The sequence below is a fragment of the Aspergillus chevalieri genome, chromosome 8, assembly GCF_016861735.1.
Source record: "Aspergillus chevalieri M1 DNA, chromosome 8, nearly complete sequence".
In the NCBI taxonomy this organism is placed as follows: Eukaryota; Fungi; Ascomycota; class Eurotiomycetes; order Eurotiales; family Aspergillaceae; genus Aspergillus; species Aspergillus chevalieri.
Genome location: NC_057369.1, coordinates 2155593 through 2167101, shown reverse-complemented (window position 1 = coordinate 2167101; position 11509 = coordinate 2155593). Strand labels below are relative to the sequence as shown.

Sequence of the window (11509 nt, the reverse complement as noted above, 5' to 3'; positions counted from 1 at the left end):
ACCACGCCGTCCTGATCTTGTCTGAAGACAATGCGGCCTACTGGCAAAAGTTGGATTTTGCAGCAACCTTGCTCCTTGTCTATACAGCAGCAGTGCCATTTATTATTCTGTATTTCTCTGGACGCCCATATCTGCAAGTAGGATACGTGGCCTCCCTGGCAGTGGTGACTATTGGGAACATGGTACATGTTTTGGCAGAGGATCCTAGAAATTTTGGCATGCATTCGAAATCAATTTTGCCACTGTCTCCTGCTGGGCCTGCTCCAAAGCATGGATCGCAGGCCCTGTTATAGGCGACGTGGTGGGGTGCGCATAACCAGTCTCACCAAATTGTAGACATCTTCATATGCAATCCCATGCTGCATCATAGTGATTTGTACAAGGTCAAACCACTTCTTAATGATCTTTGGACCCTCACATTTTGCACGTTGATAGTTGTATCGTCGGAAATATGCTATCTTTGGATTTTTGCCCAGTATGTATGGTAGAATTAGCTTAGCTACCAGATAGGCGATTCCGCTTCGCCCGTCGTATGTGTCGGAATTCAGGGTGTAGTGGACATATGGCTCAACCAATGGAATCGTTAATAGCCGTCGCTTTAGCCGCCTCAACAAAGTGCTCGGAGATAATGTTGGTCACACTCATCCGTCTCCGCCAGGTTCTTTAAGTGTATCCTTTGCCTTATCCAACCACCCCACGAATCCCACAATGAGAAGCGGCGGGTCATGGTTAATGACCTGGGCATAGCTGAAGGGTGCCAGATTTGTTGTTTTACTGCTAGCAATTGCTCATCACAAGGGCAGCTAGCCGTTATTATTGGAGAAAATATCACGATTACACGCCCTTTCCGATCTCGGGGCCAAAATCGATATTTTTGCCAAAAGGGAGACAGTGTTTCGGGATCACTCATGGGTAAAGGGACGAACATAGGGAACGGAGTGCGTTGTGCAACATCTTTATTACAGTCTCCTTCTAAAGAAATGCATGATTAGTTGTTGAAAATGATAGTAGGAGCAGAACAGAAGTTCTTTACTTGATAATTTTTCAACCGATCAACCTTGCGAAGCTACGTATTTTCTAGAGTGATAGGACAACTGAGATAGAGAATATGTTCATGCAACCTTGAGGCCGTGTGACCAGTCTGCAAGGAATCATTTCAAAGAGCCGGTACATTCTACCTATAACCTATTGACAGTGACGTGTACGATTGTGATATTTTCTAAAGAAAGGAATGCTTGCTTCAGTATGTATAGGCATCTACTCCAGTGAGTAACACACACCTTCCTTGGTTCTACAACCTCTGGGAAGCTGGCCATGACAGAATAGCATCAATTCAAAGGACCCACACTCCTCCCATCAGCCGACTTAATAGACAGTCTATTACAATTCCCTGGTACTGGTTCGTCTCATAGTTAAGAGCTTGTCGGCCACCTCTTAACTCCGTTGGCAAAGCCCATTGTGTTATGAAAAGCTCGCGACTCTGCTTCGGAATCCCAATCCAGACTATAGAACCAACTAGGCTCCGAAGTCCCGGTTCTCCAACCAGCCAGCGAATTCCGAAAGGAAATGAATCGGGATGTCTTTCCCCGCGCTGACAATCGAAATGCTTGCACATGCCTACATTCTGATTGGCGACGTCGGACTACTACTGGATACATGATGCGGGCAAAGAAACATTCATAGAAAGAGTATCACAATGCAAATCTCTGTGGAAACTAGAAACCGATCAACATTCAGAGTCAAACCTGTCAAGTACAAGGCACGGAGAACCCTAACCGGTCATGAACAACGGATCTGGGCCACTATAAATGCGGCATCTTCACCTCGTCTTCCCTCAACTTCCTCATCACCCCTCACAAATACCGCAAACTGTATCTCCCAAATGCTCAAAATGGCTGCTGCTGTTCTCCTCCAACGTCCGGCCAGCATCGAGACGATCTCGGACAACATTGACGCGGTGAACACGCTCAGAGGCAACACTCAAAGCAATGACACCCTCTACAACCAACCCAAGTTCGATAAAAACAAAGGCAAGACCAACTTCCCCCAGTTCGAGGACGGTTACGAAGGCGTCAAGGCCTTCTACGCCAAACAACATAACCTTCAAACCGTGGCATACAACCTCAAGGCCCCCAATGACTTCAAGAACAAGACCCGCGCTTACACGAACGTCTGGAACGCTATGGAGAAACTAAGCACATTCATCGACGAATGTGATCCCGACACCTGGGAGTCCCAGATGACCCACCTGCTCCAGACCGCCGAAGCCCTCCGTGCCGATGGAAAGCCTTGATTCTTCGGTGCTCAGGGCCAGTGGGATGTTGTCGATCATTCCCCGTTGGCTGTGAATTCGGCGAAAGGATCATTTTTGGAAAGGCAACGTTCAAGGACAATGAGGCTTTCAACAACCCGGTATATAGCAGCAAGTTTGGGATTTACTCACCTGGCTGTGGATTGGAGGATGTCATGCTATGCTGGGGCCATGTTGAGTATCTCTACCACATTGTCAAGCATCAGTCTACGATTTCTGCGGAGGGCTTGGCTATGATCCGCTACCACTCATTCTACCCATGGCACCGCGATGGAGCGTATCATGAATTGATGAATGAGCATGACGAGAAAATGCTCGACGCTGTACCCCTACGATCTGTATAGTAAGAGTGACGAGGTTCCGGACCCTGAGAAGCTCAAGGTTAGTTTTCATTTTGTTCATGATTTCTTTTTCCTTCCATCTCTGTTGCAAGGGCCACTGACTCACTTCTTTAAGCCGTACTATATGGAGCTCATCGATGAATTCTTCCCGGAGAAGGTTATTGGGTGGTGAAGTGGGGTCACAAAGCTCAATGCGGATTGGAAATTGGTTATCAGTCCTGTATCCATCCATCATTCCACAGAAAATCTGTATTCCTCTCCTTTGGATTTTAATTAGGCAATGGAGGCTTTACTCGCACATATTGCCTAGAAATTATCTAGCCCTAGTAGCCCACCAGGCTGCCTTACGCAGCGGCGCCGACATTGTTGCACACACAAACGGCAACTTGACAGAACAGGGAGTTGAAGCAGTGGGAGTTTCACCTCTGGGGCTCCAGGCAGTTCACATTGGTGTCACGGGCTCGGAATAGTAGATAATAACGAACTGAATTCCTATCTAGACTATTGTAGCCATCAATGAGAATATCGAATCTGGGGGAAGAGGAAGAAGGCAAATTTTTCTGGAGGAGAAAAAGGGTTTTATCCATGGGATGTGTGGCTACACTAGTGCTTCATTTGTTTGCTCGCTTGGATGGCGGCATTTGTTGATATCAGCCACTGAGGCGGCGTGGAAGCGTTGAGCCATCGCATCGTCGATAACTACAACGGTTTAGATAGGAATATCAATTCATTATCATCTATTATTCTGAGCCCATGACATTCTCCACAGTACCATTCTGTCTGATGCTTGGCTCACCCTGCTCATCATCTTCCTGTCCACCAGCCTGCATCAAACGGGTCGAACGACGGACAATATGTGCTAATATAATCAGCATATGCTCAGTACATAGAGGATTCAAGCTTACCGGAACGGCGGCGCTTGCTGGCATGAAGAGCAGGCATGGGAGTGGCAAGGTTGGCCTCATCACTGCTTTCAGGAGGGGGAGGGCCTTGCTTGCGTTTACTTCCAGGTGTAGTGACTCCTTGATCACGGTGAAAACGCACCCCCCAGTGGTCAGCAAAAGCACAGTCTGATGCACTATTCTAAGTGAGCATAGATTCTCTATGAGATGTGCATGGGAAATACTTACGCCAGAGCCTCACAGGCATCTGCATAGATCTCAATCCATGCACCTCCTGGGCCCACACTGGATCTCCATCAGACTTTCTTCTCTGCAGTGGATTGAAGTGATACATACCCAGGCTCATGCAGGAAACGGCCATTGCGCCAGTCACCAGTGAGAACATACCGTTTCAAAGTGCTATACAACACAAATGTGTAATCAGCATATACATACAATAGAATATTATTTATACACTTACTTCTAGCCTGCAATAAGCTCAGGATCTTTCACATTGCGACGAGTCCGGTTCTCAACTAGGATACATTAGCCACCATGTCACATTCCAGCAAAGGCTTAACACATACTGGCCCCAGGGTGAGCCTCCTGCCTCACGCATGTGGCGTCGGAGCTAGAGAGATTTATTTAGCCCTGTGCCAATGTATGCTGAGTATAGGCACAACATACAGTGGGCTGGGTTCCCGCAATTGTTCCACATTGCTGAGATCCATTTGCATTAACCAACGCAGTGATCGGACGAGGAGGATCCCATTGTTGATTGTGGTTAGGACCGGGCCTACATATCATTAGTATACAAGCAAATTGCCTTTGGTTGTTGCTTGCCATGAAAGTAGCCATAATCTGGGCGAGGATTGGTCGCGTTGAGAACCTCATCATTAACAAAGTCCTCAATCGTGAATGCCATCTTCAGTCTATTGATCAGTGAGATTGATTAAACTCCAGCATAAGCCCAGTGTCAGTAGATGAGACTCACTGTTTAAAATGCGATGGATTTGAAAAGTTTCAAGAAAGAGGGTGGCTGTAGAATCTAGTGAATGTATATATTTTCAATCTCTTTGTTGTCATGGTCACTATATACACAAAATTCCCGCATAACATACAGAAACAAAACAAACCACCTGATAAAGAAAAGCTTTCCTCATACATAGCATACTGTATGAGATAAAGCAGCTCTATTCTTCTACTGTCTTTGGTATATGCTGGCTTTAAACATTATGTCAAAGCAGGTCAAAGGTTGTATATAGAGTATTGATAAGATAGCAGTAATGCAATACATACATAAATTTACATTCTAACCGAAAATGGACTAGCATCGCCCGCTAAAGCTCAGTACGAGTCTTAAAACTCTGGTCACGGAAATATGTCGGTACGAGTCTTGCTTAGTAACAAAATACCAAGACTCGTACTGAGGTGTTAGTAAGCTCGTGCTGACCATGTACCCGCGTACAGTTGGTGTCCACAGATCACGCCACCTCAAAAACGTGGACGCGTGACACTTATGACCGCCAAGACCATTAATCAGCGAGGACGTGACACGCGATTTATTCAAATACAATACCCATTACTCTGAATTTCAATTTCAATTTTCTTCTTATGTTACAGTTGTATGTGATTTCAAAGTATACGTTGATCTTCTCATTACTATGGATCCTCAGCCTGAAATCTTCAATTTAGAAGATTTTACTTCATCAAGTCCAGAGACTGATCCCAATGTCGAGGTATTTATTTTAATTGAGTATTTGTTAACTGATTGCTAACGGCTCAATGCGGAAATAGGGCATTCCTGTACAACTCACAAATTCAAAAAGCCATTCTCTCCAGACATCAAAAATTGAATATATTGATGACTTACCAGAGTATCCGACAAGTCATATTCATGGATATTCATATGTTGTTGCATCTAGAGGGCGATCACAGAATGAAATGGAGCAGCTTGTTCATGAGGTACTGTTGAGTACTTTCTAATTGCTTTTAAAGTGCTTGCTAATCAGTTACAGATTCAATACTCACGGCGTCAACAACATGGACCAAGGAGACCAGTCAAATGCCCATTTTTCAACTGTTTAGTTAAAAGATGGACTTGGAAATGCTCTGGTATCTACGCATGTGAATTTTTGAATCCATTTCTTCAATCCTATCATCATACATTTGTTGATGAGGATTGTTGGGATGTGATTCGAAATACTCAGAGGAATATCCAAATCCTGGAGGCAAATATTGGAAAACGAAATGCATACAGGTATTTAAACATCTCCTAAACAGCTTTGAAGCAATTACTAAGTACTTCTAGCTATTATCGGTCAAAAAATGAATTTTTCAATAAGGGTTATGCATGCATTGACCAGCTTCCAACTTGCAAGCCAGTTTTTAAGCGGCATACCCAAATGGTTGGTTAAATCTTTTTACAATGCTCCAAGTGATTTCTAACTAGTCATAGAATGTCCATGGTGAATTTCCACCATATATTGGCTGTAGTAATGGATCCAATGAGTTTTTAACAAAACATCATCGAGGATCTATTCAAGGCCATACATCAATTGATCTACAGTTCCTTGAGGACCTTTTTAATCATGATATTATGCCACCAACTGAAGAATGTGGTGTTTTTGAATCATTAGCATCCCGACGAAAGTATTGCGGTAAGTGTTTTTTAAGTGATTGTCAATCACCTATTAACTGGTTAAAGATCGAGATCACCTTCAGGGGCCAGGCAGACTACAGCATACTTCCTGTGGTGTTATTTTTACTGCTTTAGTGCCAGTTGATATCAATGAATGTCCATATATCCTCTTTACATCCCATGGAATTCACCAGCATCCACCTCCACCACCAAGCAAGGCACCAGAACGAATTTTACAAGGGGTTAAAAGGATTATCCAACAAATACAAGATCCGAGTTTGACCACAGGTAAGTGGTTGGTTCTCAAGTGATTGAATAATACATACTAACTAGTGTTAGCACAATTTCTTCGAAGTCCACAACTAGAGGCATTTTGTCAGCAGTATGGTGCTTCTACATTAGCAGAGATCCACTCTAGCTTCTGTAATAAAGACCGAATTGCAACAATTATCCAGAAACAACGACTTCTTTCATACCCTAATGGACAGGATATTAATGGGTTGCTATTCCTACAGAACCGGGATTCGCTAATCAATGTAAGTGGTTCTAATCATCCATTGCCTCATTGAATGACTATTAGAATGCTAATGAAGTGCCTAGGAATACATTCAAGAGAAATATCATGATTCTCAAGGTACAATGGTATTTTGTGCCTTCAAGGATCAGATTGACTTATTATCAACTTTATCTTCATTTGAAATTGATATGTCTTTCAAGCGAATTCGATCCAAAGAGATGAATGAGGTTCTTTTTGCAACATTCATGCCAGATCAATGCAAAAGTTAGTATCTGCATAACTGCTTGAGAGCTACTTGCTAACCACTTGGCAACTAGTCATAACTTTACTTCGAGTCTTTACCAGTGAGGATTCTACTGAAGGTTACTATTTACTTTTCAAGCGAGCATTCCATCTTATTGAGAAGGTTTCTGGACGACCAGTTCTATTTGATCCAATTCATGGATCTGGGATTCATGGTATTATTGTTGATATGGACACAAAACAGTACACAGGTAAGCACTCCTGAAGTACTTTTGATGCAGTTACTAAGTAATCAGGGCTTGGGCAATATCTTTCTGAAATTGATCCTCAACACCAAGATCCTACATGGCAGTTACAGCATATTATCATATTCTGTCGTGTTCATTTTCAACGCTCAATTTTAAAGGCAATTGGGACTAAAAATAAAGGATCAGGCCTTTGGAGTCGCATGATGAGTCTCCTAGATTGCCAGTCAGAGGCTGAGTATGATGAGTTGATTAAACTACTGATACGTTAGTATTGAAGTGGTAATAAACCACTCAATAAGTACTTGCTAACTATCGAATAGAATATGAATCGCCAGCAGTCCAGACCTGGGCCATACAAAAAAAGAGTGCAGTTATTAAGGCAGGTCTAAATGAATCATGCTCAAAAATTCAGCCACATTATTTTAATATTCTACGAAACCATACAAATGCTGTTGAGCAATCACACCAAAAATCATATGCTTCAGGGAAATATTTGACTTTGGCTGAAGCAGCTCGGAAGTACTTACCAACTACTCATCAACTGCTTGATACAACACTAACTATCTTAGTTCTGCAAAACTTGACAAAGATGATATTCTTCAATATCATAATTTTCAGCAGTTCAATATTCATCATTCATATCGAGCTTCTACAATGGAGGCAAACTATCTGCGACACATGAGTCGGGAAAGTAAGTTATATAAGTACTTCTTAAGTAATTGACAAGTACTTAATTTAATATAGGAAGAGGCCATAAACGTCAGCGATTATCTTCAACAGCTGAATCAGAGAGGCAAGCAAGCAGTCAAAATTTTGAAATCTCACATGAAAATTCAAGAGGTTCTTCTTCTCAGGTTGCTGATAATGAGTAAGTATACTTTCATGTCAAGTGCTTCTTGAGCAGTTACTGACTAGTTGATAACTACTTAGATCTACAACCTCATCACGGAATCTTCGCCGAGTGGCTTCAACAAACATACTGACAATTGAACAACGCCGTCAAGAATTAGAATTACGAGACCTGGAGGCAGAAGTCAAAAGGAAAGAAGAAGAAGTTCGCTTGAAACAGCTTCAAAATGAGCAATTAGAGCTGGAACTTATTGTAATGGGCCGAAGCCTTGCTATCTAATATATAGATATGTACAAAAGAACTCGTTGGGGAAAGGAAAGAAAGAAAGAAAGAAAGACACGCTGGCGGTGGATTTATATACTCGTGATCAGGTGATCTACGATCACCTGACTTCGGCACGCTCTTGTGAATAGCTTCAATCGAGAACCATTTATGGTTCGAGGTGCCTTTCGGGCCTAGCCCGTTACATTACCCCCTTCCTCGTCGCCTCCGCGATCGCCCCCCGGCGTGGGGTGGCTCATTTGGTATACTCAAGGCCGATTGGACAACAATCCCATTCATCGTTTTGTAGGTTTCCCAGTCATCCAATGCTATGGTATCCTCCATGTTCCTCGCATCGTTCCATTCCGGTTCCTGCCAGCCAATGTATTTGACTAAAAACTCATGTCTTTCGCCTCGTCCCCACCGTCGAAAACGCTCATCTAGTATTCGTTCGACCATATATTCTTCATTCCCATTGATCATTTCTGCAGGAGGTTGGTAGTCATCTTTCCGTTGGCTAGGGAAGGGATCCATTGCCGCTGGGCGGAGGAGCGCTGTATGAAACACGTTGTGGATTGTGCCTGGTGTGTTGAGGCGGTAGGTGTGGGATCCAATCTTTTCCAACACAGTAAATTTTGCCTGCCTGCTTCCCAGTTTCTTGCTAGGGCGTTCTGTTTGTATATTGCGCAGGTCAAGCCAGACTTTCTGCCCAACCTGGTATTCAGGGGCGACATCTCTTTGACGATTGGCATAGTCTTCTTGTTTCTGTTGGGCGACAGCCAGTTCTGTTGTGGCGATGTCAAGAGCTCCCCTTAGCTTGGCTGCAATTCGTTCACCTCGTTCACGCATGGTGCCCAGGTCTGGTGCTGAAAGGTTGATTTCAACATCCTCTTCTAACTGAAAGGGATCGACGTGGTAGCCGTGGTCAAGGAAGAATGGACTGACACCTGTGGAGGCAGCATCCCGGCTGCATATTGCAAGCTGTGCCATTGGTAGCAATGACGCCCAGTTCGATTGTGTGTGATCACAGAATGAGCGCAAGAATAGTTCAATAGTAGCATTCATTCGCTCAGTTTGGCCATCGGTTTCAGCGTGGTAGGCAGTTGATAATTGTCGTTTGATCCCCAGTAGCTCACAAAAACGCTTCCACATCTCATTGGTGAATTGTCTTCCTCTGTCTGATACAATACTGGCTGGAATGCCATGATAGCCAATGAAACTCTGAATAAGCTTCTGTGCTACTGTGTAGGTGTCGATCTTCTCACAGGGTATGGGGATGACACCTTTTCCAAGGCGATCGACAATAACCATGATGTTTTCATAACCATTTGAGATTGGTAACTTCTCGATGAAGTCAATTGCAATATATCTCCATTTTCGGTCTGGAATTGGTAGAGGCTTCAGTAGGCCTTGTCGGCGGTCTCTCCATACATTGTTGGCACTGCATTTGTCACAGTTCCGTACAAATCGTCTGACATCCTCAGAGATTGCAGGCCAGTAGACCCTTCGTGCCAGGATAGCATACATTGCGCTCCTCCCTGGATGGCCTGTAAGTACTGAGTCATGTGTTTCTTGTAGCAACCTTGTCCTCAGAGATTCAATGTCAGGGACCCATCGCCGGCCTCGGTAGCACAAGCGGTTGTTCGGTTCAATAGAGCATTCTGAGATTGAGGCTTTGATCCCCAGTTCACGTGGGAATTGATGTGCTCCTACTTGCACTGCTTCTCGTATACGACCATACTTTTCATCTAGTGGCTCTACCCGAGCCCAATGTTCATCAAGAGTCATATCCAGTAGCTCTTCCAACGATGGTCGCTCACTATTGAGATTGGTAGGTTCGTTCGCCTGTTCATATCCTTGAGGTGCGCTTGGCTCACTGTTATAGGGCTCCATGCCGACTGGTGCTAGAAGGATCCGGGACACATTAATAGGATGGGGTTCTTCAACTAGTCCTCTTTTGCTGCTTCCTTCCACTGGTCCGTCCTTGAGGATCTCAGGATCGAATAGTCGTTGTTCGCGATGCTTTAGCCGTTCATCACCCAATACAGGAACATCCTGCTCTCGTCGAGACAGTGCATCAGGGCGCCCTGCAAGCTTCCCTGGTCGGTAATGAAGTGTGAAGTTGTATCGGCTCAATAGATCTGCCCATCTCATCTGTCTCTCATTCAGTCGTCTCATGGTAGTAAAATAACGGAGATTGCGATGGTCTGTCAGTATCTGGAAATTTACCACTGATATGAGCTCTGATTCCCACTCTTTCAATGCATTGATGATCGCCAAAAGTTCCTTGTCATGAATCTGGTAGTTGCACTCTGCAGGAGTGTTTTTCTTGGAAAAGTACGCGCAAGGTCGTAATACACCATCATCATCATACTGTGAAAGTACGCCACCAGTGGCCCACCCTGATGAGTCAGTCTCGACGACAGTCTCGCGGTCTGGATCAAATTGCATGAGGATTGGTGCCGTTGTAAACATCCTTTTTAACTGTTGGAAGCTTTCCTTGCATTTATCATCCCACACAAAGGGTTTATCTTTTTGAGTCAACGCTGTTAGTGGAGTTGTAAGTTCAGAATAGTTTCGGATGAAACGTCTGTAGAAGTTCGCGAATCCCAAAAATGACCTGACACCTTTCACAGTGGTAGGGGCAGCCCAGTTCATGATTGCTTCAACCTTTGCTGGATCCATGCTGACACCTTTTCCTGCCTCAATAATGAATCCTAAATATTTTGTTGACTTCACTTCAAATTCGCATTTATCAATATCAATCTGTAAGCCAGCCTCTTGGAGACGGCCTAATACTTTGCAGACATGCTCTTGATGCTCTGACAATGTTCCATCCGTAAATATCAAGATGTCGTCAAGGTAAGCAGAAGCAAATTCATCTAGGAAATCTCGTAGGACCCAATTAACATAGCGTTGGAAGGTGCTCGGTGCATTGGCTAGTCCAAATGGTGTTACAAGCCATTCAAACAGCCCAAATCGAGTTCGGAATGCGGTCAACCATTCATCGCCGGCAGCGACACGAATCTTGTGAAAAGCAGCAATAACATCCAACTTGGTGAACCATTTTGCTTTCCCAATTCTTTCCAATGTTTCATTAATTAGTGGTAGGGGGTAGCGGTCCTTCTTTGTAATGGCGTTCAGTGCTCGGTAGTCAACACAAAATCGCAAGCCTCCACCAGGTTTCTTGACAAGCAATACAGGTGCTGCAGCAGG

General features: G+C 44.1%; 2 protein-coding genes across 2 annotated transcripts; one reads left to right on the top strand and one right to left on the bottom strand.

Annotated features, from left to right (window-relative positions):
- Positions 1-1891: 1891 nt before the first annotated feature.
- On the top strand, positions 1892-2293 carry ACHE_80742A (uncharacterized protein; the record flags this gene model as incomplete). Its single annotated transcript, XM_043284146.1, has 1 exon — positions 1892-2293. One exon carries the CDS (start codon positions 1892-1894, stop codon positions 2291-2293), a length of 402 nt encoding a protein of 133 aa, XP_043141355.1.
- Positions 2294-3392: 1099 nt separating this feature from the next.
- On the bottom strand, positions 3393-3915 carry ACHE_80741S (uncharacterized protein; the record flags this gene model as incomplete). Its single annotated transcript, XM_043284145.1, has 4 exons — positions 3393-3511; positions 3558-3730; positions 3783-3828; positions 3891-3915. The coding sequence occupies 4 exons, from the start codon at positions 3913-3915 to the stop codon at positions 3393-3395; spliced, it is 363 nt and encodes a 120-aa protein (XP_043141354.1).
- Positions 3916-11509: the final 7594 nt, after the last annotated feature.